The sequence below is a fragment of the Benincasa hispida genome, chromosome 9 (assembly GCF_009727055.1).
Source record: "Benincasa hispida cultivar B227 chromosome 9, ASM972705v1, whole genome shotgun sequence".
NCBI lineage: Eukaryota > Viridiplantae > Streptophyta > Magnoliopsida > Cucurbitales > Cucurbitaceae > Benincasa > Benincasa hispida.
In genome coordinates, this window is record NC_052357.1 from 8,280,313 (window position 1) to 8,306,287 (window position 25,975).

General features: G+C 37.5%; 3 protein-coding genes across 5 annotated transcripts; 1 reads left to right on the forward strand and 2 right to left on the reverse strand.

Annotated features, from left to right (window-relative positions):
- Window positions 1-158: 158 nt before the first annotated feature.
- On the reverse strand, window positions 159-11,880 carry LOC120086012 (RWD domain-containing protein 1). 3 transcript variants are annotated; one of them, XM_039042393.1, is made up of 11 exons: window positions 11,614-11,880; window positions 10,744-10,809; window positions 10,578-10,645; window positions 9,921-9,954; window positions 9,740-9,809; window positions 8,688-8,739; window positions 4,549-4,677; window positions 2,728-2,819; window positions 830-914; window positions 591-669; window positions 163-465 (listed from the first exon to the last, which is right to left on the reverse strand). In XM_039042393.1, exons 1-11 carry the CDS (start codon window positions 11,618-11,620, stop codon window positions 389-391), a joined length of 759 nt encoding a protein of 252 aa, XP_038898321.1. In that variant the 5' UTR covers window positions 11,621-11,880; the 3' UTR covers window positions 163-388. The 3 variants fall into 3 exon arrangements, with proteins under 3 accessions (XP_038898322.1, XP_038898321.1, XP_038898320.1); XM_039042392.1 differs by having other exon boundaries at window positions 8,688-8,745; window positions 11,614-11,873; XM_039042394.1 differs by lacking the exon at window positions 11,614-11,880 and having other exon boundaries at window positions 159-465; window positions 8,688-8,745; window positions 9,740-9,804; window positions 10,744-10,813.
- Window positions 11,881-12,068: 188 nt separating this feature from the next.
- LOC120086011 (uncharacterized protein At1g51745-like) lies at window positions 12,069-16,219 on the forward strand. The gene is made up of 3 exons (XM_039042391.1): window positions 12,069-12,694; window positions 13,150-14,342; window positions 14,754-16,219. Exons 1-3 carry the CDS (start codon window positions 12,510-12,512, stop codon window positions 15,836-15,838), a joined length of 2,463 nt encoding a protein of 820 aa, XP_038898319.1. The 5' UTR covers window positions 12,069-12,509; the 3' UTR covers window positions 15,839-16,219.
- Window positions 16,220-18,765: 2,546 nt separating this feature from the next.
- Window positions 18,766-25,605, reverse strand: LOC120085165 (anoctamin-like protein At1g73020). The gene is made up of 17 exons (XM_039041049.1): window positions 25,230-25,605; window positions 24,436-24,628; window positions 23,884-23,953; window positions 23,633-23,748; window positions 23,107-23,233; window positions 22,928-23,028; window positions 22,750-22,841; window positions 22,538-22,642; window positions 22,155-22,421; window positions 21,484-21,616; window positions 21,297-21,410; window positions 21,088-21,155; window positions 20,846-20,976; window positions 20,280-20,362; window positions 20,077-20,184; window positions 19,389-19,547; window positions 18,766-19,221 (listed from the first exon to the last, which is right to left on the reverse strand). Exons 2-17 carry the CDS (start codon window positions 24,607-24,609, stop codon window positions 19,093-19,095), a joined length of 1,977 nt encoding a protein of 658 aa, XP_038896977.1. The 5' UTR covers window positions 24,610-24,628; window positions 25,230-25,605; the 3' UTR covers window positions 18,766-19,092.
- Between the last annotated feature and the right edge of the window lie 370 nt (window positions 25,606-25,975).

A 25,975-nucleotide genomic window follows, 5' to 3' on the forward strand; every position in this document is an offset into this window, starting at 1 on the left:
GTTCTCATTGTTTTATTTTTCAGTTGGATAAAGGGACTACCTTGATGTTAAGAAAGGACATTCCTTCATCAGAAAGGATTTGCAAAGTAGTGATAAATTTGGCAGTGTTATGTCTTCAATAAGAATGTTTCACTAAATAGTAAATGTAAAGAGAGAAAAATATGGAAACAAAATGTCACACTCATTAATTGGCTGCCTCCACTAGCTTTCTTTCTAACCAAAACAAGAAAATGCAGACTTCCAAGATCATCGGCGCTGTCATTTAATCATTAACTGAATAGACCCAAAAGTTGAATAAATGGAAAATTTGTCATCCTGGTTTCAACTAAGATTACAAGCCAAAATTTGATATCCATTCTTGTAATGAAGCAAATGAACTGATTTATAACTAAAGCCTTCTGGATGAGTGAGAGGATGAATCTGACTTCTCGGCTAGATAGTGCTCAAGCATGTCTTCCTCATCATCTGCAATTCAAGCAATGCGAAGAGATGATCATTTGGTATGGACTAATACTAACAACTGAATGATTTAGTATTATTAACTGTTGATTAGATGAATGAGAGTAAAGTGAGAATGGGGGCGAGCACACCTTCAAAATCATCTTCATCAAAGTCAATATCTTCCTCGTCGTCTTCATCAGATCCTTCAGTAACTGGGGCTGCACCTTTCTGTCAAAACAACAAATGAGCAAGATATTAAGTTGAATGAAGCAGAAGCTCCAGCTAACTGGAGATTTAACATCATATTAACTGTGTAATAGGATGAAACAGTCAGTTGTTTGATATTCCTATTCTAGCATCGACACCAGTGCTTAAAAAGAAGAATTACCGCAGAAGCTCTTCCACTCTCAAACCACTGCCTGCCAGTAAGTTTCTTTTCCTTAGGTGCAGTAAGAGCAGATTCCGGCATTATCCTGAAAGAAGTTCACATTTATTTATCAACAAAGAAAAAAGTTGAACGTAAAATCTGTGACTTCTTTGAAACTAGTCAGAGACAATAAAAATATGTTGATCAAATGACATGAACAAAACGGAAGGACAAAACTAGGGACCATTCAATCTCAATACTAGGCAAATTACAAAAGAAAAGCTCTATAATTAGACAAAATCAAAAGAAGAGAAGAATGTTTAAAGTCCTTGTTACCAGCCACCTAGAAACAGACAGAGAGCTCTTAGCTGCACCATTTCAAGTCTTGATAGCACCAACTTTATTATTTCCAACCACCCAACCCCCCCCACAATACTCAACTAGCACCCCGATCCCCCAATATGTTAGTCATTAGCCAACATTTCCAGATTGGATCAATAGTGAATTTGCCTGGACTAGTGCATAACTTTTTGTAGCCTGGTAGGGATCAGGACTGATAATAGGAAGTACAAATCAAAGTGCTATTACTTTTCAACTCATTTATTCTATATCATTTAGATGGTTCATGGTTTTATACGTAGTGTGAACTACAAGTTCAGAAATTATGCAGGTTTGGAGATTAGTTTTTGTGACCTTTCTTTCTCTCTTATTCTCAACAACCAGAGCCCTTTTGGTAATTTTTTGTTTTTTTTGTAAACAGGGCTTTCTCATTCTCCTTATTTTCCATTTGTAAAGCTTAGTTTCAATAAACCCTTGCAATTTCTTTTTTACTGTTACATACATCCATTCGTCTCAGTATCTCATTTCCACAAAGAGGAAAGGGCAGAAATGATCCACAAAATTTGGGCCCCTGTATCTTAGTGTTGGGCTAAGAACTGAAAGTCTCTAAGGCATTTTAGAGGTCCCATCCATAAAAGATCAAAAGGCAGCACCGCTCACAATCTTCACAAGGGTATCCGGCAAAAATCAAGGAATAAACAGGTGGTCCAAGTCCTCTGTTTGATGCACCACCAAGAATGCATATAAAGAAGCCTGGAAAAACCTTCAAACGTTTTTTCGGACACTCTCATTGCATATTGTTTTGCTCACAAACTTCCCACAGGTATCTGGCAAATGACAATATGCTCCACGAATGAAAACAATCTCTCTTCTTCCAAAAGAATTTTTTATGTAAGAAGAATAGGGGTTAATTGGGTAATTAGGTAATATTCTAGATTAATTCCCTTTTTACCCCCACTTGTAATAAAGTTCTATAAATAGGAATCTTCCCCACTAGAATCAAACACATTACCATTCTAATAAAAGAATCACAATCTTGATTCTTGGAGGATTACCCCTTGATGCTGCTTAGGCTACATCAATCCTACTGGCCACTAAGCCATTTGAGTTTCTTCCCAAGTCCTACAAGGATGCATTAATTTTCCAAACACAGACTTACCGGAAGGTACTTGCCATCTACAAACTGCAAACTCGTATATTAGCCTCATCTAAAGATAACACCCTATGGACTGCCTAAAAAATCATATAGAAATCTGCTAATAAAACCTCCACAGTTTCCAGTGACCATAATCTGACATCTAGTCTGTAGGAAGTGAAGCTACCTCCATTACAACATTAGAGAGAGTGATTCACTTCATTGCCATATCCTCGGTGATCCACTCCTTCACTACATTAACATTGAGATTCATCCAAGAAAGGCACTGTATAACTTCAACCATGTGATGATAGTCCACAGCATAAAATTTAGACACTGCTAGCAAAACTACACTTTAGACTACCCTATCCTTCACAAGAACAATTATGGTCAAGTTGTTGTGGGTTGGGTGGGCGCAGGGGGGATAAATAAATAAATATATTACTTGGCCCGTTCCAGTGCAATCTCTGCTTCAAATCTTTCCCTCCATGCTAAAAATGTGTCAAGGGTGACAGGTTCTCCATGTGGTACAATTGCCTGCGAGATCATAGAAATAGAATGTAACAATTCATACAAGTAATGTTCAACAAACCAAATGTTTTAAGAGATAGACTAACATATGCCATCAAGTCCAGAATGTAACATAAACAAACAATATTCAAAGAATGGTTTCTTTGGCAGTTCTGTTTTAATGTTTTTCTTGCAATGTTGAGGGGCATTTGGCTTGAGAAGAACATGAGAGTTTTTCGTGGGTATCTGTGTTAATACCATTGTATTAACTTTTTTGTAATGGTCAATTTAGCCTTGTTCTTTGGGATTGGTGCACCTTCCTAGTTCCTATAATTGGGTTTGGAGGTTGTTCTGTTTTTGAATTTTTTTTTATGTCCTTATATATCTTCTTTCATCTTTTAGGGGGTGTTTGGGCCCTCAACTTCAAGTGGCTGGAGTGGACTATTATAATAGTTGGTGTTTCCAACTAATATAATCTACAATTAACTGCAATTTCATTATTTCAAATCCCTCTTTGTTACAGTGTTTACTATTTTCTACTCAGATTAAAATAGTCTGCACCTCAAACACATGCTTCATAACCTACAAAGTACAAACTATAATAAACACTTATATAATAACCAAACACCCCCTTAATATCATCATCATGCAACAAGGAGCAATTGTAGCAGCACAATAGCCTGAATTAAACACATCACATACCATAGTGAGAACTCATCGTATCAAATTTAGTTTAAATTGATTTCTAAATGATTGTATAAAGCCCAAATCATCAAGCATAGGTTAGGGCATCATGTTTTATAATTATGACCTTGTTTATATTATGGCTAATTGGGAGTAAATCCCCTCCTTGAAGAGTTCACTGTTTGGTATCCTCTATGTTCGAATGGGCTCATTAAGACCTTGGAGTGCAATCCAGTCGTTAGTTTCAGCATCAGTAAACTTCATTCAAGGCTAGTTCCCACCGTTCCAACCCTTTTTGTACGATTTGACTTCATTAATATATATATATATATATTTTTTGTCTCTAATCAAAATAATTCTCCACATGCAATAATATCTGTTATACAGATGATCAAGAAGAAAATAATATATATATATCTTCTCTACGTTGCTGTGCCCTGGGTAAAAGAAGTCGTGAGGATCCAATCCATTTATTTCTGGTCCTGCTCTCAGTTTTGATGTTTGTATAGGTTGTTAAAGGCTTTTGGAGTTTGATGGTGTTTTCCTATTGATTTCACTCAAAGTATCAATTTGTTCAGAAAATAAGGCTAAAGTCTTGTGGACCAAGGTGGTGGAAGCTCTTCTTTGGAAAATTGGGTTGAAAGGAACAAAACAAGGAAAAGAATAGGACAGCATATATTTGGATCTTTTTCAAGTTTTTGTTTCTACTTGGTGTATTATGTCCAAAGAACCTGGTATTTATAATGCTTGTGATTTCATTTCTGCCAATTGAGGCCCTTTTATTAAAAGCTCTTTGACGTTTTTGGAGGATGCTCATCTTCTTCTTTTGTACTTGAGCAGATGATGTAAATTGTAAGGGTTTCTTATGAAAAGGAAAATTACAACATGCTACTGATATTATGGTCTCAGACACAATAGCCCCTATATAATTCTGGACACAGAGTCGCAGATTAAATTTCCAATCCAAAAGTATAATTAACTATCAATCATAAAAGTAACTGAAAGCAAATAGAGAATCTTTCTTTATTAATAAAAAAAACTAATACTAGGAGATAAAAATATAGTTCCGTACATCTTCTTTTGCCCTCTCTTCTGCTTCAGCAACCTCAAGGCTACTTTCTTGACCAAATCGCTCAGATAGCCACTCTTTAGATGATGTGACAAGTGTGTAAACCATAGCCATACCAAGATTTTCAGATGCCTGTCCAAATATAACAGACGTAATATGTCAGATATACCACATTATCAAGATAACTATAAGTTTCTCATCATTCCAATAGTTAGTTTACTAATTATCAGAAATACAATTTTGGTTAAAAAGGGGCTATTAGGAACTCGCTGTTTTATGCTACACTGCCAGAAACTTTCACGTGCCATCTTATTTCCTAAACTCAATTTTGAGGACACATTATATACTTGATATAGATGCATGACTAATGAATTTTTTCCTCCACAATTTTTTATGTCTCCTAACAACCGGGAGAGGAGAGAAGGGTTAAGCGACATAGCAGAGTACAGCCCATCAAAGGAATATGAAATTTATAAATATGTAAACACATTTTGATGGAATGAAACCAGTATTCCCAAACGGATCAATCACATGATTTCTCTGTATATATGGACACATTAGTTTGGCAGGCTAGCAAGCATTGAGGATAGACACGGCAAGAAAACAGGTAAATTGGACTTGGAGTCGGGCACTATGGAATGGGTGAGGGATTGTTTAGTGGCTGCAGTGGAGCTGAGTAGTCCTTTGGGTTTCTGGTGAAGGAGAAGGCTTGAGAATGTGATCATCTTCTTTCAGGTACTCGTAAACTCAAGGGGGAGATTTTCTTTATTATCTTTGGAATCCTTTAAGGGGAGGTGAACGAGGGTTGTCATTCCTGAGTCAAAAGAGAAAGTGGGTGGAGGTATCTGGGCTTCTTCCTTCTGCAACTTCTGATAATCAACAAGTGAAGGCAACAGAAGGCGTAGCCAGTAAGGCACCGCGCCTAGCAGCTAAAAGTTTGTCTAGAAGGGAAAGTGCCGGCAGGAAAGGACATAGATCCTAGGTCGACGTTGCCGTGACCGAGGATGTAAAGGAACGTTTAAGGGAGTTTGATTATGCATTTGATTGTGATTCGACGATAATCATTAAGAAGAGCAACGTGACAGTCGATTGGAAGATTATTAAGAGGGTCTTTGAACGACCATTGTTTCGTAATTATGGTCTTAGAATCTTTTGTGCAAATTTAGTAGTGGGGATCTACGATTCAAAAGAAGAGGTAGAGGCCCTTATACGAATAGGTTCGACTATCAGCTCTCAAGATTTTATCTTCCAACCTAGGATTTTTGAATGGTGGAAGAAGTGAGGAAACATGAATTCAAAGGTGACTGGGACACGGTTTCTTAGAACAAGAGAGTTTATTGCTTCTTTGGCTGAGTGGTGTGGAGGGCTTCTTGAGGAAGAGAAATTCTTACAGTGGTGCGAGTTGGTTGAAGGAAGTGTGCTTCAAGGCAAAAGGAAACAAGGATGGCTTTATTCCAGTGGGTTGTAATGTTAACCACCTTGATTTCACTTTTCTAGTGAGATTTTGTGCCAACCGCAACAGGGAAGGTGGTGCTTAGACTTGGAGCTGAAAAAGACCCGACCTACCCAAAGAAGTGGAAAAAAGGGAAGTTGCGAAGGTAAAGGTAAGGCCCAAGTGTCTGAAGCAATCGAGTTGAATCCGTTAGCGGGTGAAATGAGTGATCCTGATTTGGAGTTAGTAACGACCCGTGCTGAATCGGGTTATGATCCGTCCGATCTATCTATAATGAGCAATTTCGACGACAATTCGTTCCCCTCGTTAGCGTTCATCCCTGAAAGTAGTTCGCTAGCAGTGGGTGTTCTTTTTTCCGAGGAAGTTTTCGGTAATCAGAGGACTCTGAGTGCGAAAGGAAGGGAGAAAGTTGTACTACTCCAGCTGATGAGCAGCAAGTTGGGTTACAAATGATAGAAGGATTGGAAGTCAGGTCCACGTGACTCCTAATGCCAGAGGGGAGCTTCAGTCGGGTCTCTTAGCGGGGCAGAATCCTCATTTTGTCCTGCAGTTTGAGGCGGTCAAGCCTACTGGTCAGGTAAGTATCCCTTATCTTTCTGTGGGCCTTAATCCTCCAAGGGGTGTTGGCGAGGTAAAAGAAAGGGGAGAGTCTTCAATTTTTTCTGAGAAGGGGAACCACGTGCTTTTGGCAGTGGGTGAGTCTTCTGATTTGGCAGTAAGGGGTAAAGAAGGTCTTCCTCCTTGTGTTCCTTGTTCGAGTTTTCTCCCTGATTCCGGGGGTGCCTTTTCTCTTTTGCCAGTCTATTCTGTAGGTGAAGGAGGTCCAGAGGTTGCTTTTTGGTCAAATGCTGTTGGAATATGGACTGCAGGAGGCTCTTTGTTTTTGCCTAACGGGGTTTGCTTGGGGATCCTTACTCCTTTTCTAACCCTCTTATGGTCCCGTATCTGATGCCTAGCAGGGAATCTTTTGGCAATTGGCCTTTCAATTGGTTAAGGATGGAGATTGCAACTCCGCTCTCTTCCACCGAGTGGTGAGTGGCCAAAAGAGTAGGAATAGAATTCGCCCTTTGGTCTTTGATTTAGGGGAGGACATTATGGAGGATAAGAAGATCGAGGAGGAAGTTATTGGCTTCTTCTCTAGGTTATATGGTTTGCAGGTGTCAACCAAACCCTTTGTTCAAGGGATTGAGTGGAACCCTATTTCTGAGGAGGATAAGGACAGTCTGTCTGAGGAAAGGCTTTGGTTATAAGTGGCGCATGAGGATCTGGGGTTGCTTGAGCTACTCCTTTCTTATCAATGGGAGCCCAAGAGATGATGTGACGTCGTTGAGAGGTCTGAGGCAGGGAGACCCACTCTCCCCTTTTCTCTTCCTCCTTGTTGTGGATGAGCTTAGCAGATTGGTGACTAAGTGAGTCGAAGGTAACCTAATTGAGCCCTTTGCGATGAGTAAGGATAGGGTTGCCTTCTTCCATCTTCAATTTGCAGATGACACCCTTTTCTTCTGCTTAGGTAGTGTTAATTTCTTTTCAATGCTAAATCACGTTCTTGCTTTCTTTGAGGAGATGTCGGACCTGAAGATAAATAGGGGAAGTGTTGTGGCATGGGTATCAATAGCAAGGATGAAAAAATTAAAAGGTGAGCTAAATGGATTGGATGTGAGGTAGGAAGCCTTCCCTCTTTTTTATCTTGGTCTCCCTCTTGGGAATAGTCCGAAGTGTGTTTCATCATGGGACCCTATGATTGACAAAGTTCGAAATAATAGGTTGGCTTCTTGGAAAAAGAGTTTCTTTTCTAAAGCAAACCGTCTTACTCTCATTAAGTCCGTCCTGAGTGGCATTCTAGTTTATTTCTTTTATCTCTTTAGAGCTCCAGGGAAGGTGTGTAATTGTTTGGAAAGGTTGATGCGGGACTTCCTCTGGGAAGGGGCTAATGAAGGGAAAGGTATCAGCTCGCATCTTACTAAATGGGAGATCATCGAGAAACTGGTGTCTTTGGGGGTCTTGATATTGGGAACCTTAGGACTCGAAACAAAGCCCTTTTAGCCAAATGGTTGTGGCACATTTCTGCTGAGCCCAATTCCCTGTGCATACGGTTATTGCTAGTAAACATGGGCCCCATCCTTTTGAGTAGTTAGCTAAAGGGATTAATGGCACTTACCAGAATCTTTGGAAAGATATTGCGAAAGAGCTCCTTGCTTTTGTTTCTTGGGTCCATTGTGTGGTGGGGGATGGGACAGAGATGTATTTCTGGAAAGATCACTGTGGTTCTTTCCCCCAATTGTATCATTTGTCTTCTCTTAAAAATCATTTTGTGACAGATTTTCTTGTTTGGACAAGGAGCCTCTCCTTCGGGTTCCATCGTACTCTGCCGATAGGGAAACGATGGATGTGGTTGCCCTCCTTTCTCTTCTTGAGAGTCATCCCTTTCGCTTTGGGAGGAGAGATGTGAGAGTCTGGAGCCCTAATCCTTTGGAAGGGTTCTCGTGTAAATCCTTTTTCACTGTTTGGTTAACCCTACTCATCGTTGTGGAGGATTAAGATTCCTAGAAAGGTGAGATTCTTTACCTGGCAGGTTCTCCATGGTCGTATTAGTACACTGGATATATATTTTTTTTTTCTTTTGGTATGAAACAAAACTACAAGCATCAATGCTACTGATGTGTGATCCTATTTAAATTAAAGAAAATACCTCTTGCTGGAGCTTTTCTCTCAAAATCTTTAGATCTTCTACCGGGATTCCTCTAATACTAAGCAGCAAAGCAATAAAGCCAAAAATCAATATACTATTATACAAAAGAGTAGAATAATTTTTTTAACCCAAATAACTTTGGGTCTGTCTAGTACGAAAATTTGAAAATAAGTTCATAATGTGTATATATAAGAAACATTTCATTGATGAATGAAATAGTACAATATGGAGATACACCAAAACTATAGTAGAAGCCCAAACGAGAAGGAACGATTACAACCAAAGAAGTTTAAATGCAGAAGAGAAGAAAAGAAGATGTACAACCAAATGTGATGGATAAAACAATAAACAATTGTTCGGTAGCAGAAAACAAAATTTTGAAAACAACGAGAAATTACAATCGAAAACAAGGGGTTCAATAAAAAAAAAGTTGCATTTTATCTTTTCAAATATGTGTTTGGTAGCAAATTTAGAAATTGATAACAATTTAAATAATTGTTCAAAATGTGTTTGATATAGTACATTTATAAATCATAAAAACTATTATTAATTAATTTATGTGTCTTAGGTTAAGAATTTTGAATGATAATTATTTTATAATATCCAACAATTTATAACACATTATATGTACATATTTCCATCTAACAAAAATGAATTGAGTTAAATACAATATTTCTTTTAAAGTTTTAAAACTTTTTTACTATAAACATGTATTTCAAATTTTCAAATTCAAAATGTGGATAGAATGAAAACATAAAAAAATATTATTATTAGAATTTGCAATGTTTGGATCACAAAATTTGAAAAAAAAAATTCAATAACACATTTGCCAACCACATATTCACTAAACTCATAGAAACCAGAAACATAGAACTATATCTAGATTGCCTACCAAACAACCCTTTAATGTGTTGCCTGAATGTGTCAGGAAATCAAGATCAACAACCTAACTAGGTGACTTACATGAAATCTTTCTGTTTATTTTGAATTATTGAAGTAAAGGATACTTGGGATCCACATAAGTATTTACATGTATAATATAATTATACAACCTTTTCACATTCAAAAGTGGAGGTTCATCAGGATATTTCTCTGTATGCGAGAAAATCAAACCCAGCTGAACTGCACAAAAATTTGGGGCAAGAGCTTACTACCACATAAATTACTGATCCTATATTAGGACGTTTAACCTCTAGGTGTATCTATTAGCAAGGCAACTTAAGTAAGAATAACCTGGCATATTTGTTGATTCATCTGCCTCATCATCCTATTGAAAACAACAAAGGTAATGAACATAAGATCATAAAGTTTAGTAGGTAGAATTTCTTCAGTGACAATCATGCAATACGACACATATTAAATGATCCTCACCAATAGCCACTATAAAAGATTTACCATAATATTTGAAATATTGTTGTAAGAACTGCTTCAAGTAATTCGAAATGGTTGTTTTAAAGGTTCTAGTTTGAATTGAAGCTTAAATTAAATCCAGTCTTAAATAACCAAGAAATGATAGAACTCAACCCATTTGTACCTATACTAAAGCGACGTTGTTCACAGTGAGTAGATATATCGAATTTTCTTTTTTTTTTTTTTTAAATAAGAAACAGAAGAATATATTCATAGGGGAGAAAATTTTTGGACTGTTGTTCAACATACAGCTTCTTGGTGGTACACCAATTACACCAAATTCTTTTGTAGATATATCAAAAATTTCCAACCATTGTGCTCCCCCTATCTTCCTCCCTTCTTTAAATAGGAAAATAGCACAGTTATCATATCCTGTTCATTTCAGATTTCAGTATATCACTTATCATAAGTACTAAGTAGGATACTTATTGTTTACCATGCAGCAAAAGTAGAACGGGTGGAAAACAGAGACACACGTACCTGCGGAGACAATGTTATTTGAAAGCATCTACCAGAAGTGTTTAAGCCACTCTCACTTGAGTGAATTTCTGACATGGAATACAGACAGAAAAGGGCGCCTGGCATGTTAGAAGGGAGAAAAGGTAGCGAAGCACTTTGAATTCTAAGAGACAAATGTGTCACAAACCTTTGAACTCATCCATAAGTATAGCTTCCAATGCTTCAATTTCCATTTCCTGCTCCTGTACATAGTCTACAAGCCGAATAGAGTGCAAACAGTTGAAATTAATTGGACATAATGAAAAATCCCGACAAAATATCATCCACTATATAAGCGCCCGCACACACATCAATTCAGTAGATATTAAAATATAAGATTGCATGTTATCCAATCACACCCACATTATCCAACTCGTGTAATCTTGCATTACTTTACGCACATTTACAAAAAAAAATTCGTTAATTTTATCCAGAAACAGGAATAACTTTGTCAAAGCAAAATATAAAGGCCCTGTGCAATAAAGACCTATAAATTCAACTTCTGCGGGTGATCATAGGCAAAGTGCAGTATATGCTGGCGATCACACGCACGTTGTCAAAGCAAAATATGAATGCACTGTACTATAAAGTATATATGCTGGTGATCAGATTCTAGACTTCTGCTGTCTCCATCGAAATCCCCATGCTCTCGCCCAGCCCATTTCGTGAGACAATTTCATTAAGTCTGATCATGAGAGAAAAGTTCAAAGAAAAAAAAATTCTTTCATGAAGCCCACATCACAAAACCTTCACGATTTGAAGAACATTCAATCTGCAGCTGGCCGAAATCGTTAACATACCCACGAAGCAGAATACTAGCAGTAGCCAGATGAGTAAATATAGCAAGAACCCATAGACATTTATGTGATCAGGTGAAAAACACAAGCAGAAGTCAGAGCTTAAGCACAGATGAGAGGAAAGAATCCGTATTCTGATAAAGGAAGGATGCGTAAAACACTTCAAAATTTCCTTACATTAAGATGAATCTGAAAGTAGTTGGATAAGGGAAATCACGTACCAGTCATGGCTGCTATAATTGGATTCCGCTTACTCCTCTTCCTGGCGTCGCTGAGATGAAATCACAGTCACTGTGCTAATGGAGACCTAAAAATTACTACTCAAAACACCGAAGCATAAGGAAGTCCTTCAGCTCCTTCCCTATGGGATTTGGTAAAGAAAATCAAATATAATGGATTGAGAGAAAAATTTGTGGGAATCTTTTCGAGTTTGAGGGGGAAAGGGGTGGAAGAAAAAGAGAAAATAAGACGGAGGAAATAAACTATAAAAACCCTTGTTGCCCTTGTTTTTATTTAACCCTTGTCTCGTCTCTCTCTCTCTCTCTCGCCGAATAGTTTTCATTTTTGAAAAAAAAAAATATTTACTACCCACCCTTTATCGCTCTTCACAGAAACCCTCTCTCTTTCCCCCACCAAAAGGTTGGTTTTTGATCCGAACTCACATCTCACTCACACCTGGCTTGGACACCCTTTACACCACATACACAAGCTTCTTCAAAGAAAACCCCATAAACATAAATGGATGTCAACAGAAAGATCATATCAAAAACACTGAAATATTTCGCAGTAATGTTGAGAAAGACTCTTAAATCTTGGAGCTCGTTGTAGATCTCTGTTTTCCCCCTTAAACCCTTCCATCCTGGTCTTCCACTGCCGCTTTTCCTTTCCCTTTGAAGCTTAAATTTCGGATTGTTTCTCTGACGCATGCAAGTATGCATTTCTCTTTAATCTTGTTATTCCCAGGGGTTCCTCTTTGTTAGTGCTGTATGCATTTATCGGTGAAAGCAAGGTTTTTTACGGTTTTAATTACTGCTGATTGTGCTTCAAGATGAACATCTAAGGGTTGTTCATTCGAGGAATTTTTCCCCTGGTCTTTGGGGTTCTGGGGGTTTTGGAGATGGGAAGTTCTAGCGAGGCCAAGGGTATCGATTCATCGGTTGGAGGGTTAGTTTGGGTCCGCCGCCGAAATGGGTCGTGGTGGCCGGGCAAGATTTTGGGCCTCGATGAATTGTCGGAGAGTTGTTTGGTTTCTCCGAGATCCGGTACGCCGGTGAAACTTCTTGGTCGCGAAGACGCAAGCATGTAATTGCTTCTTGTTATTGGTTCATTTTAAGTTCTGCTCTTCACTGATTTGGTTTGTGTGGATTGTATTATCTTCTTGTTTTTGTCTTTATGTCGCCATTTCCAATTCCTTTGTGTTTACTGGTTAACCCTTCTCGTTCTGCAAGGTTGTGTATTATGTTCGATGTCTGTGTGGTTCTCACTTGGCTGTTTTTTGAAGCTAAACGTTGACATTTTTGGCTGTTTGCTCTTTGTTTAAAAATGATTGCATAAATGCTTTTTGGTGGCTTATAGCTATTAGCTAGAGATTTGGTCTCTGGAAAGCATGAGTTTTTTTCCTTGGAGTTGCACCTACCTCTTTGTATTAATTCTGATTTTCCCCTGTTTTCTATGTTATGAATGTTTATCGCATCGTTTTGTTTCTGTATGAGGTTTTTCTTTCTTTTGTGACATTGTTCTTACTCTTGTTGGTTTAGTGACTGGTACAATCTTGAGAAATCTAAGAGGGTGAAGGCATTCCGATGTGGAGAATATGATGAATGCATTGAGAAGGCAAAGGCTTCTGCAGCGAACTCTTGTAAGAAGGCTGTGAAATATGCCCGGAGGGAAGATGCAATTCTACATGCTCTTGAGCTTGAGAGTGCCCTTTTAGGCAAGGATCAGTTGGACTTTAGCTATAGGACTCAGAAAAAGGTCTCAGATGGTGAGCATGGTGTTTTAGCCAGTGAGTCTCCTCCTGTGTCTGATTCTTGTGAAGAAGGGGAAGAAGAGGAAGAAGAAAAAGAAGACGAAGACGAAGAAAAAGAAGAGGAAGAGGAAGAGGAAGAGGAGGAAGAAGAAGAAGCTATCATGTCAGATGATGTGAGTAATTCTGAAGATGCTTGTCCAAAAAAGAGTAATTCTGAAGAGACTTGTCCAAAAAAGAGTAATTCTGAATTGAGCTCTGATTCAGCCCCTGAAATGTCTCAGTTAGATATTCCTTCTGAAGAAACTAATCATGCCAGTTCCTCGAAGGTGCTATCTGAACACAGGAGGAGAACACCAAATGATTCGGAGGATGATGGAACGGAGGGCGTTAAGCGTATGAGAGGACTTGAAGATTTGGGTATGGGTTCATTGGCAAACGGGAAGTCCCATGCTGGAGAGCAACTTGAAATAGTTCGGCAAGAGGATGCTTCCCACTGTGATGTGAATACTGGGAACTGTGTGACTAATGGAAATCCTCCAAAGATTATTCATATGTATTCATCATCCTTGCGAAGAAAGAGATCACCAGTGGCAACTGTGCAGGAATTCTTGAAAAGGAAAAATCGCCGTCGGCCATTGACGAAGGTCTTGGAGAGCACAGCAATGGTATCTGTTCCAGTGACTTGTGATAAGCTTCCTAATACATGTAGTTCTACCCTATGGGGATCATCTGATGGTAAAATTTTTGAATTAGATACCGAGTCAAAGAGAAGTAATTCTTTAGCAACAATCAATAGTTCAGATGGCAATGGCACTGCAGTTTCTCGTGACAATGAAGCCTCTTTAAGTGCTTCTGAAGTGTCTCGGATTAATTCTAAGGCAAAGGAAAATGAAGTCTCCAGTATATCTGAGATCCCTGAGAATAACACTTCGGACAAACTATTTGATGTGCCATTTGTTAGAGAGGAGAAGCACGCTGCTGGTATGCTTGAAGTGAACAATTACGAATTTTAAGATATGCATTCTCTCTATTATGTGTAGTTTTGCTTTTATGTTGTTTAACTGATGAAATTAGTGTTGCTTATGTACATTTCTGCTCCACCTTGATTTTAGTTTATCGGATTCTTCTTGCCTCCTGGTTCATGCTGCCTGTATTTATCTGTGATTGTGGCATCGTTTATGCAAACCTTTTTTTTTCCCCTTCATATATCGTTTTAGAATTAACTTTTTGGCTCATTTTACATTGTTATTAGCAGTCCTGACAATAGGTCCAGACATTGCTTATTTCTTTTTTAATTGCTTTCTGTCAAGCTGTTCTATTGTGGCATACGTTGGAAAGTTTTTCGTTTGCATTTGGATGATATTGTACTGATTTTTGTTCCCAAACTGTCAGGTTTTTCTCCTACGAAACCCTCTTCTTCATCTGGTAGGTCTACAGTTGGTGCTTTAGGAAAGCAGTCCAGTCGAAATACTCCAGCTGCATCTTTGGAAAATGAGGCAACAAAAGAACCTGGTTCTTCACCTTCAGCTGCCACCCGTAATGAAAATACTAACCAAAAGATTGAGAGAGGTACCTCAAGGTGGCAGTTAAAAGGAAAGAGGAAGTCGAGGCATTTAAGTAACTACAGAAAACAAGATTCAAAAAATTCCTTGGATGTGGATGATGCATCTAATGCTTGCTTGGCAGGTAAATTAGATGGCAAGAACGTTGGTAGATCCCCCTCTGCAAATGATTGTAACCTACTAGCTAAGTCCAAAAAACTTGCTGAAAGTCAGGTGGACGGACTCTGTGAATGGAGTAAACAAGTATCTTACAGGAAACCTCATGCAAGTGAACTGAAAACTGAGGTGAAACAGTTACTTGATGACCCTCTAGTACCTCAAAAATTGCTTCCTTATCGCCAGTCCCACTTTACTGTTCATTCTCGATATCAGATGCCAGAATTTTATGTTAGAAATTATGGTGCTAATTCGCTATTATATGATGTTGAGCTTGAGGTGAAAGCCAGCTATAGGCCTCAGCATGTTCCGTTGGTTTCTCTGATGAGCAAATTGAATGGTAAAGCCATAGTCGGTCATCCTCTCACAGTTGAAATTGTGGAGGATGGGCACTGTGATTCCTTGTTGAGCAGAGCAGATACTGAACCGGAAGGCGATGAACACCGTTGTGCAACAATCAAGCACACTGCACCTGTGAGAACTCAAGCCAAACAATCCAAACAGTTGCCATCCCAACCTTGTTTCTCACCCAGCAAATCGCCGAGAATGAAGAAATCTGGGCATTTATGTAAAAAGATCCGCAAACTTTCTTCACTAACTGGTAATCGTCACCAAAATCAGCCGAAACAAATGGTACAGAAGTCTAGTGATCATGTCATCACCTGCATCCCCCTTAAAGTAGTGTTCAGTCGGATAAATGAAGCTGTGAACGGTTTAGCCAGACCTTCATACCATGCCTTAAGTCATCCCATGAATTAGGTTGTTTTTTGACAACTTGCTTGAATTATACAAGTTGCACAACCTAGGCTCTTGATTTAGACTTGTGGTATGCATACAGCAGCATTCAACATTAAGGTAGATTGATAGAATCAACTGTACAAGTTCTTTGACATTTTGATATTGTAGAGAGGAAGTGGTAGGACAGGAGTAGGAAGCCTGGTTTATGCTAGCTCTGTATATATGTAAAACTAGCAGCAGAGTTGTAAAGATGGTGATTGGAATCATCTGGAGTTTGGTACTATTATTGACCTCATTTAGTTAGTTTTTCTTAGTCCAAGAGTCAATAACTTCCATTCCCATTGTAATGCATGTAAACAATATTGTCACTAATTTATCCCGAGTAAACTTCTAGATTTGTTCTTTAGCTTTCCTATTTTCTGATTCAGTTGAGCAACTGGACTATTCGATTTCTGAAGGCTTAAAAACATTTTTATCCACATATATATTCTCTTTTAAACACATCTATATATCCAACTTTTCATCCTTGTTTTTCATAAATCTTACCATAGTTCTTACCATAATAAACGTTAGTAAAGGTCTTGAAAACAATAGGTCTTTTTTTTATCCGAATGACTCATTCTGGAACGTTGAAATAAAATTTGACTCAGTTTTTAAAATGTATATCAATGTGAAATAACCGAAATAGAATATTGTAAAATTGGATTAGAATTTCACTCTTGCTCTCACATCGGTTTTATTATCTTAAAAAAATACGTTGAAAACTGATGAGATTGTAAATCTATTTCTTAAAGTTTTCTTTTGTTTCTATAAGATCGAAGTTTCAACCTTATTTATTGAGAAAAAGGTGATGTCAATTACTTAAATTCACCGTGACATAAAATAAATTAATATTTCAGTAACTTATCTTTAAAAAAAATAATATAATATTTGCCGTTACATGAAATGAGTTGAAATATGTCGAGTAAAAATACAAGTTTTGCTTTTACTACCGCAGGGCACAAAATCGAAAGAATGCAAGTCATGGGGCGATGCATCCAATTAAGCTATGTACAATCAAAATTTTGCACGGTAGCATATGTGCATCATGTCTTAACTATCGATGCTCAAATTGACAAATTAAAAGTTACTAGATTCTCTCTTTTGCATTGGCTAATTTTGGGACATGACTGAATCATGTAATGCAATTTATTTGTAAGGTTTTCAAGTGATATTTTATTGATGCAAACTTTTTACGTACATTCTCATCAAAACTCAAGTACTAGAGTCTGAGCATCATGCGTATATGAAACAAAATGAGTTTACAATAAAGGTAAATAATATTAAAAAAAGGTAATTATTTTAAATGACAAAACTGTTGAAAATATTTTCAAATATAGCAAAATATCACTGACTATCGACAATGATATTTTCCTTAAAACAACATAATAAAAATAAAGTCGGTTTACTTTTTTGAAAAAAAAAAAACCCGAAAAAGATAACTTAATCTAAAATTCATTTGATATTTTCCTGAAAACAACATAATAAAAATAAAGTCGGTTTACTTTTTTGAAAAAAAAAAAACCCGAAAAAGATAACTTAATCTAAAATTCATTTGATATTTTCCTGAAAACAACATAATAAAAATAAAGTCGGTTTAATTTTTTGGAAAAAAAACCCGAAAAGGATAACTTAACCTAAAATTCATTATAATTTAAGAAAGTAAACTATGCCTTTTTAAACCTTTAACAACCAGATAAATTCTACGACAAGGACAAACTACCACCTTCACTTCATCCCTTTCCAGCCCTCCCTTCTAGCCCTTTGAAAATGGATGTTTTGCATTGAACCCCAGAGGTACACCAATAGCTCTGTAATAAACGACTTTTTCACTTATTTAAATCTGCACAACTAATCTCAAACCTTGATTAGTTTAATTAATCTCGTTTCCTATAGAGAAGGTCTAAGTTGAAGTTCCAAACTTCCATGCTTCCAAAGTTCACCTGGTCGCAGCTAGAAAGATAATAAAGAACCAATCATTTTGGTAGTAAATGGTAAACATACAAATAACTTCTCATATCATTTCACCAGACCATGATGAAACAAAGCTGAGATCACTAGAACAAACCAACAAGCTTCGCAAACCCAAGGCTTCTTTACAAAGAAAGAGCATATTTTGAATGTTCAAAGTCAAAGGACGTGCCTATACAACACGTACTTGGACAACATCTGTTGCTTGTCCTAGTTGCCATCTCTGCCATATAAATATGACCCTAAACCAGATTGTCTCTACGGTTGTGCCAAATCATTGGCTGCTAGGCGAGCAGCCAAGAAAAAAGACCATGTCTGTGAAGAAGTCTCTCTCTCTCACAAAAGCCGAGGAGGCCAAGCACCTCAAAAGGCATGAAGCTGCCAGAAGGCGCAGGAGATCTTTTGATCTCTGTTTTTCGTACCCAGAGCTACCAATGGAACGTGGGAAGTCTTTGAAAGAGATGGATTCAGAGAAGTTGAAGGCTGGTATCAAGAAATGGGCTAAAGCTGTGGTGGCTTATGCCCGCACAGTAAGCAATCGCTTTGGAAGCTGGCGTCGCTAATTGAACCAGATGTTTCCAAGGAATTTGATGAATTTGACTACATTAGAATGACTCAATTTCTCTCTTCAACATGAGGTTTGTTTTTGTGTGAGAAAACCTCTGAAAGCAAAGTAGTTTCAATGGTGATAGGTGCACGTGTTTTTGAGTCATTGATTGAGGGCTTATGGCTTTCATGAAGAAAATGGATCAGAATGGAACTCGTTTGTATTGTGTTATGAAAGCTGAAGATAAAAAACAATGTACATATTCTACTTTCTTTTCCTTGTCCGTCTGAAATAAAATGCACCTTCAGCTTTATCTTGAGGAATAAAGTGAGATTCTCTTTGATAAATAAACGATCACGGAAACAAAACAGTACTAAAGTGATTCCCTGTGTGCAATGAATGATCTCTCTCTCTATTCTTTTCCTCCCTTCATCATTAAAAGAGGAAATGGTCAAATGGGTTAGAAAATCAAACCCAAAAGAATTATCCACCAGTACGTGTGAATGTCCCAAACAAGGAAACCACCAAAAAAAAAAATAAAGAAAAAGAAACACAAGAAGGTGGTGGAGAAAATACATCTATAACACACACACACACACAAAAAAAAAAAAAGAACACCTCGTGTAAAATAAGTATGACATTCATCTATAATTCTATATGCTCTATAGCAAAGGATGGAAGCGGGAAGATAATGTGCTTTATCAATACCTTCCTCTTTCTACTCAGTTTTCTTTACATAGTTTAGAGCTTTTTCTCCACCTGATATGGTTCTTAACAATTGTTTTGAACAAATGTCCTGTGCCTGCGTGGCATTCTTCACACGATTGGCTTTTACCCATGCAGGTTCCTGCCAATGAAAACAAAGTTTCATCATCTTTAGCACCTTAGTTTTAGGGAACGTATGGTGGTATAAGATTTGAAGTCCTAAATCATCTGGGATTGCCAAAAGTTTGATTCTTTCACCTTTTCATAGAAAAGGCCCGAAAAGGTTAAAAGTGGGAGAGTTAATTTTACCTCAGGCACTAAACGAGAGAAGCCAAACTTAAGCAGTAGGAGAACATGTTCCATAACTAGGATGGCTGCAAGTCCAGGTTCAATCTTCCATTTCCCTTCCTGATCATATAACCATACTAGAAGGGCGCAGTTGGTGCATATGGACATCACTATCAGAAACTACAATTTTAAGTGGTTTGCCACTTTGTTAGACATAGGTATAATATTAAATATAAAACTTCCAACATAGGGAGAAATTTTTAATTTAATTTTTTTAATTACAAAAATGTGGGGACAAGGAATTGAATCTCAAACCTATAGGATGGAAGGCAATGTCAATGAGTTGAAAAAGTTCACTTTGGCAAAATTTTAACTTAATTTAATGATTATATATGCGAAAATATTATAATAATAATAATCCATCTACAGGGTGCAACGGATGTATACGGAGAGACTTATAATGCTATCTAACGAGTTTGTCCTATTTAGGGACGGTTATGACCGCCTCCCAAATAATAGGCAGCCTGTTCTATGTATGAATCACATCAGTCATTACAATGCGCTTAAATAAAGTTGAACCTAAAGAAACTTCAAGGGTTCTACACTTCTACCATATTGTTCAGCAAAATTTGGCAAATGCGTAGTGCTTTGAGAAACTCAATTTTTAATGATGCAGGTACAGTAAATGTTAAATCCCAAACAGTGGTACCTGAAAAATGTTGAGCCAAGCACCAATTGTCGTTGCTGCACGGGGAAAGGGCCTTTTGTACATAGCTAGCAGTTTCAGAGCATCTGTTCTTATTTCTGTGATGTTATTCTGCATAAAGAAGTCAGAAGATTATCCTAAGTAAATAGGAAATAAACGGTAATGGTAAAGCAAACCGAAAACAATAAAATCAAAAAAGAATTTACCAACGCAGCAAATGCAAATGCAAGAGGGAAAGCACAAGCAAACATCATTATCATTCCGAACTGCAGTGCTAACTCCAAACAATCTGCATTCAGTGTTGGACTTGTTGTTAGATTTAAAAGGGGGAAACAGTAACAGAAGTCCTTGAACAATGAACACAAATTTATAAACACGTGCACACACATATATTAAGAGCTTCAAAGAAAATCTGGCATCTCTTTCTTTGACCTCTCTATACTCCAATATAAGGTTTCTCGTTCATTTTTAACAGTAATTTTCACCAAAAAGGTCTACTAGACCAAATGATTTTGGCTTTGCCACTAGGGGAAACCCAATCCAAACTGAGCAGAAAATCTCAAGTGCAACAAGGAAAAAGAGCTACTAGAATGTAATATGTTTCAAGCCAAGAAAGGGTTCAAAGAAGGAACCCCAACTTCACTTGGTCAGCCAAAGAAACAGAAATAAAGCCTCAGCAGTTACAAACTTTGAAGAAACTGAATATAATGTATGTGATTAGGAAATGACATAATGATACTCCTTGATCCAAAGGTTTGCATTAGCTTATTACCATCAAAGAGGCCATCTTCTAGCTCAACACCAATGCTCGCAGAATAAGAAGGTTTCAGGTATTCTTTCTCTGCTCGAGAAGTGAACTGGATCTTCCCTTGAGATGATCCTTTTTCACGTCTTTTCTTGCTCCTTTACACCAGAAGGATCAGTAGGTCAAGCCCAGTTATATGAAAAAGTAAGCCTGAGCATATCCACAATGTAACAAGTCCAGAAATTATTGGACGAAATGGGAGTGCTTACCGAACTTTGTATTTTCTATAGCTGTACTTGAGATAGGGTAAAGAGTTTTCCAACAAGTTTTCCAACACCTGAACAACAATTTCAAATTCAAAGCATGCTATGGTCAGAAATAATGAAGAATAAAGCTCAATACATTTTTTTTTTTTTTTGGAAATAAGAATAAAGCTCAATACTTAGTGAAGAGTTCAAAAGTTAAATCGTTCTTTCACCTCAGATATAAGGAGGCGTTGTATTAAAACTTGACGAAGTGTGGTAAAGTTACGGTGCAAAAGGGCATGATAGAAGACTCCAATATAGGATTGCATAAAATAAAGTCCAAAAATCTGCAGGAAAACCCATTTAAGTGAACAAAGGCCAGGAGATGATGAGAACAATGAACAGACAAGGCCCATTTACCTTGTAGACTAAACTATCAGCCCTTTTTTCATTGTTTTCATAGTTTTCACAGTTAATGAGCTTCATGGACATCTTAGCTCCCAACCGTGTGAAGTATTGAATCGCAAAAAGGTACAAGACAGTCAACCCAAACCTGAAACCAAAATGACATATAAAAATACCGAAGGGTATGTTCCCAAAAATTTATACAGTTACCAAGAGATAGTACATACAGTACTAAATTATTGCTGCTGAAAATAGACAGAAATGTGAAGACAAATATTACGCCATAGTTGAGATGGTTTTACTTGAGCTGTGTATATAAATTGTTTTAAGATTGATGTAAAGTTAGACCTGCTAAAGATAACCAATTGAAACTTTACATTCTTTAATGCCAAGCATACTGACGCAAAAACGCCAGTGGTGTCATTTTAGTAGAAGGTACAATGGAGATTCTGAATATAAAGATCGTGGAAATTTTACTTTGTTTGCATCTTTAGTAAAGAAAAAGATGAGACTGTTTGTGGATTCTTTTCAAATTGATCAAATGCATGTGCCTAAAGGGAAATGTCAAAAAGTGCAACAGCCGAGGGTCAAGAAAAAGATGCTCAATATAGAATGATAAAAAATGTTTGATAAGTATATCATGAGTTCAAGTGTATGCAATATTTAAAGATATCTACTGTTCTTACTTGATAGCATCCGACTGAATAACCTCATAACAATGAGCATATGCCAACTCAAACGGCAATTGGAGGCATATAATGCTCAAGATGACAATTGCATCATTTCTGAATCGCCTAAGGCGACCAAACCACTCAATTCTTTGAAACACTTCCTTCTCTTTTCTTTTATCCATTTCCTGGTTTTTTATGAGCTCTACAGGTATCTGTAGCGAGCCATCCACGCCTGAAAGTCTATAACCTGGATCACCTCCAAATGTATAATTGATCTGCCATCTTTACAGCAAGTGTTGAGAGAAATGAATGAGTGATATGCCAAAAGATAGACCAAAAAGGAGGTGACCATAACAGCATATGCAAATTCGCATATGTATGCTTCTAGACCAAGGTACCTGGCAATAAGAGCAGAGTTTTTCCTTCTCCAGAATTGGGAAAACATGATAGCCCATAAAACAATGCTTATAAAGAAAATGGGGAGGACCAGTAATCGCATGGACCTGTAGACAAGATGAGCAACATGGTGTTGATTTTTATGTAAATTTGGTATGCTTAGACAAGTTAAAAAAAACTGATGGCCCTGCAGCTAATTGATAGAGTGGCTCACCCGAATTCAACTAACTGCAGTATAAGCCCAAGTGCAGCTGGGAATAGCATCCATCGTGTATACATTCCAAGGAATGCAAAGTAGAGTGCAATCTTCAAACAGTTAATTCTCTTGCATGTCAGTCAAGATGCGCAACAGAAAGATTAGCTGCTACGAAATAAACTTATAGATGAAGTACCTTTGCACCAAAATATGAATAAACCTCATCAATAGGCTGGCCCGTGAAGTCCCACCAGTTAAGTGCCCAATTTCCAAGGAGCTTCTTCCTCCTTATTTCATCTATAAAATAACTATCTTATTCCCTCAGAATATACGGCACAGAGCTGCAAAATTTTAGGGAAGTCAAGGAAATTATACCATGCAGAGGAAATATTTGTTTAACAATTTTCTTGGATTCCAATGTACGGACTAAACTCTCCCCAACCTTCCACTGAAATTCTTCTTCATCGCATTTAAGAGTTACAGCTGACTGGTTCTCATTCACCTGTAAAATGAAATACCTTATATCTGGCAATGTAGAGGTACAGCATAAACTAGGAACTGACTAGCATCAATGGGAAGGATATGGACTATAGTCAACACCCACATGTCTATCACGAGTTCAAATTCAAAATAATTTACTGGCTTGTTTTCGCATTTGCATTCTTTAGTGACGTACATTAAAATAAGCATTTGATACTTGGCCCCATTATTTGCACATGAAAGCAAAAGGAAGACATATGAAATTGTTAAACCACCAAAGAAACATTTTCTATATGAGAAGTTACTCAAAATACTAAAACTTAAGAAAATAGATTGTCCTAAGAAAACATCAAAATTAATCGTGTAGTTAATAGAACACGTTGATGGGGAAAAACCTTGTGCCATGTGAGAAGTCACTTACAATCCCATATATCAAGTGATGATAGCAACGAAACCGCTCACACCAACTGAAGAGTGAACCATCAGGCTGTCTAACAAAAGCATCAACCTCGTCCAATTCAAAAAGCAAATCCATACCTTGTATCCAGATAGAACCATGACCAATGCAGAAAAACAAAAAACGCAACCTTTTCAAAACAGATACTGGAGAAGGCCAACAGAGACGGACGACAAGAATCGAGCGAGGGGTTTGCTAAAGATAGTCGGGCTTACCAATATGAGTCCTCTTCTTCATTTCTAAGCGTGCAGCAGCCTTTCCTAATATCTCCAGAGGAGCTGCCAACTGAATTTTAGAAGCAGGAGCTCGTCAAATCACAATAAATGGAGATAGCAGGTAAGCAAGAAAAAATAAAGCTTCACACAAACTAACTCATCCAACAAAAAGCTTAAGAATCAATAAATATGTGTTTTGTATTAAACGGGTCCAACACAATATATAACTTTTGTCTAGCAAGCGGAAGGCAAGTGTTAAATGCAAGTCTTCTACATTGGAGTTAAGCCAAGCTGCACATGGTGAAAAGTGAAAACTCGCTAGGTTATTAGTTCATACGGACACTTCTGCTAATACGTTTTACACACAAGCACAGCATCTCTGGTGTACGTAGATGTTAAGTGAACATATGTCCATCACAATTATACGTCAAAATTGAAGGATAAATCACGCTATTGTGTAATAAGTAATGACCATTTTTTAAATTAACATCAAGAGAACTGATGTCTGCTGAAATAAACTAGAAGAATATAAAACAAGTAGCAGACGCAAACCTTCATGAACTCGTCAGTGACGCCATCAAGTCTCTCAACAATAAAACCCACCTTCAGAAACGCATTTTCGAGCATCTCCACACAGTCACAAGTGGCATCTTCTTTCTTCGTTTTCCTTTTTGGAACCACCAAACATACCTCAAATACATTTTCTTCCCCCGGATAAACTTTCATTTCCGCGCTCACTCACAGTCTACAGTACACCCAGGGGCACCAAAAGATTAAGAATACAACGCCGTATGGAAACAGAATATCCGAATACTTAACTGAAGATACGTAAGAACGATCAAGAAAACAAGAACCCAGTAGCCAAAGGGTCTCAATCACAAGACCTTTTGGGACTAGACGGATATGGTAAAAAGGAAATCGTACTCTTAAATTGATCAAATACCCTAAAAAACGCTATAGTTTTGCACAAACGGTAACATGTTTCGGCTTAAATGAAGCTTTCCAGAAACTAATTCAACGAAATCTTTTCATAAAACTGGTAGAACGGCTGCACAGAGAAGAAACAAAACAAATCTAAACAAGAGTGAAGACAAACCAGGTGTCTAAGCACATAGCATTGCGATTGAGAGACACATGGGCGAGCATAGAAATGAGAGAGACACGTAGTAAAAGTAAAACACGGTGAACACAGAAACAAATGCTCTCTCTCTCTCTCTCTCTTTCCATGGCTTAAAACGAAAAGAGAAAACGCTTTTGGGGATTCGAAGGCCAATTGTGATCATCTTTCATTCCCATAACCCTTTTTACGCATTTGGGTTGTAAAATTTCACAGTGAAAGAGCGTACCAGAAAAGGAGAAAGGGGTCGTTCCTCAGTGTGTGTTTGCTTGCAGCCTGAATTTCAGCCAGCTCGAAATTGAGACCGCAATCCACAACCGACGAAGAACAAACAACTGTCAGTTTCAGAAATTTCAGCAGATTTTTCTCCCTCTGCTATTCCACGTTTCTATTTCTGTTCCAAACATTCCAATCAGGGACATCACTTTCCATGATTAGATTGCAAATTTTCCAATCTCCTAATTCCTTCTTCTTCGCCTTCTGTTTCTTCGTTTCTATCCCCTTCGATGCAAGTTAAGCTTCTAACGTTGTTAGAAACTTAGGAAGAGAGTATTTTTTCCGCCAATACAATTGGAACTTTCCCCTTTCACCTCCTCTTTGTCAATAATACTATTTTATGCCAATTTATGTATTCTTTTTTTAAGTATATTTTAATAAAATCATTTTATGCCAATTTATGCTCGTGCTAGTTAATACAATACAGTTTTTTTAATCCCACATTTCAATCTCGTCGACCAGTCTGCTCTCTGTTTTTTCTGTTTTTTTTTTTAAATTGAGTTTATTTTCTTTCCATTTCATTTCTCATGATTATTGAGATTTTTTTTAATACGATATTTAAATTGTGGGATCATTTATTTTTTAAATGTGAATTTGGGAGAGATGTGGTCTAGTGTGTTGCATCGATTAGATTTGTCGCATTGAGTGGCAGATTGGGATGCCAAGTTGAGTTGGTTGTGCCGAGTGGGGTCGGGTAAG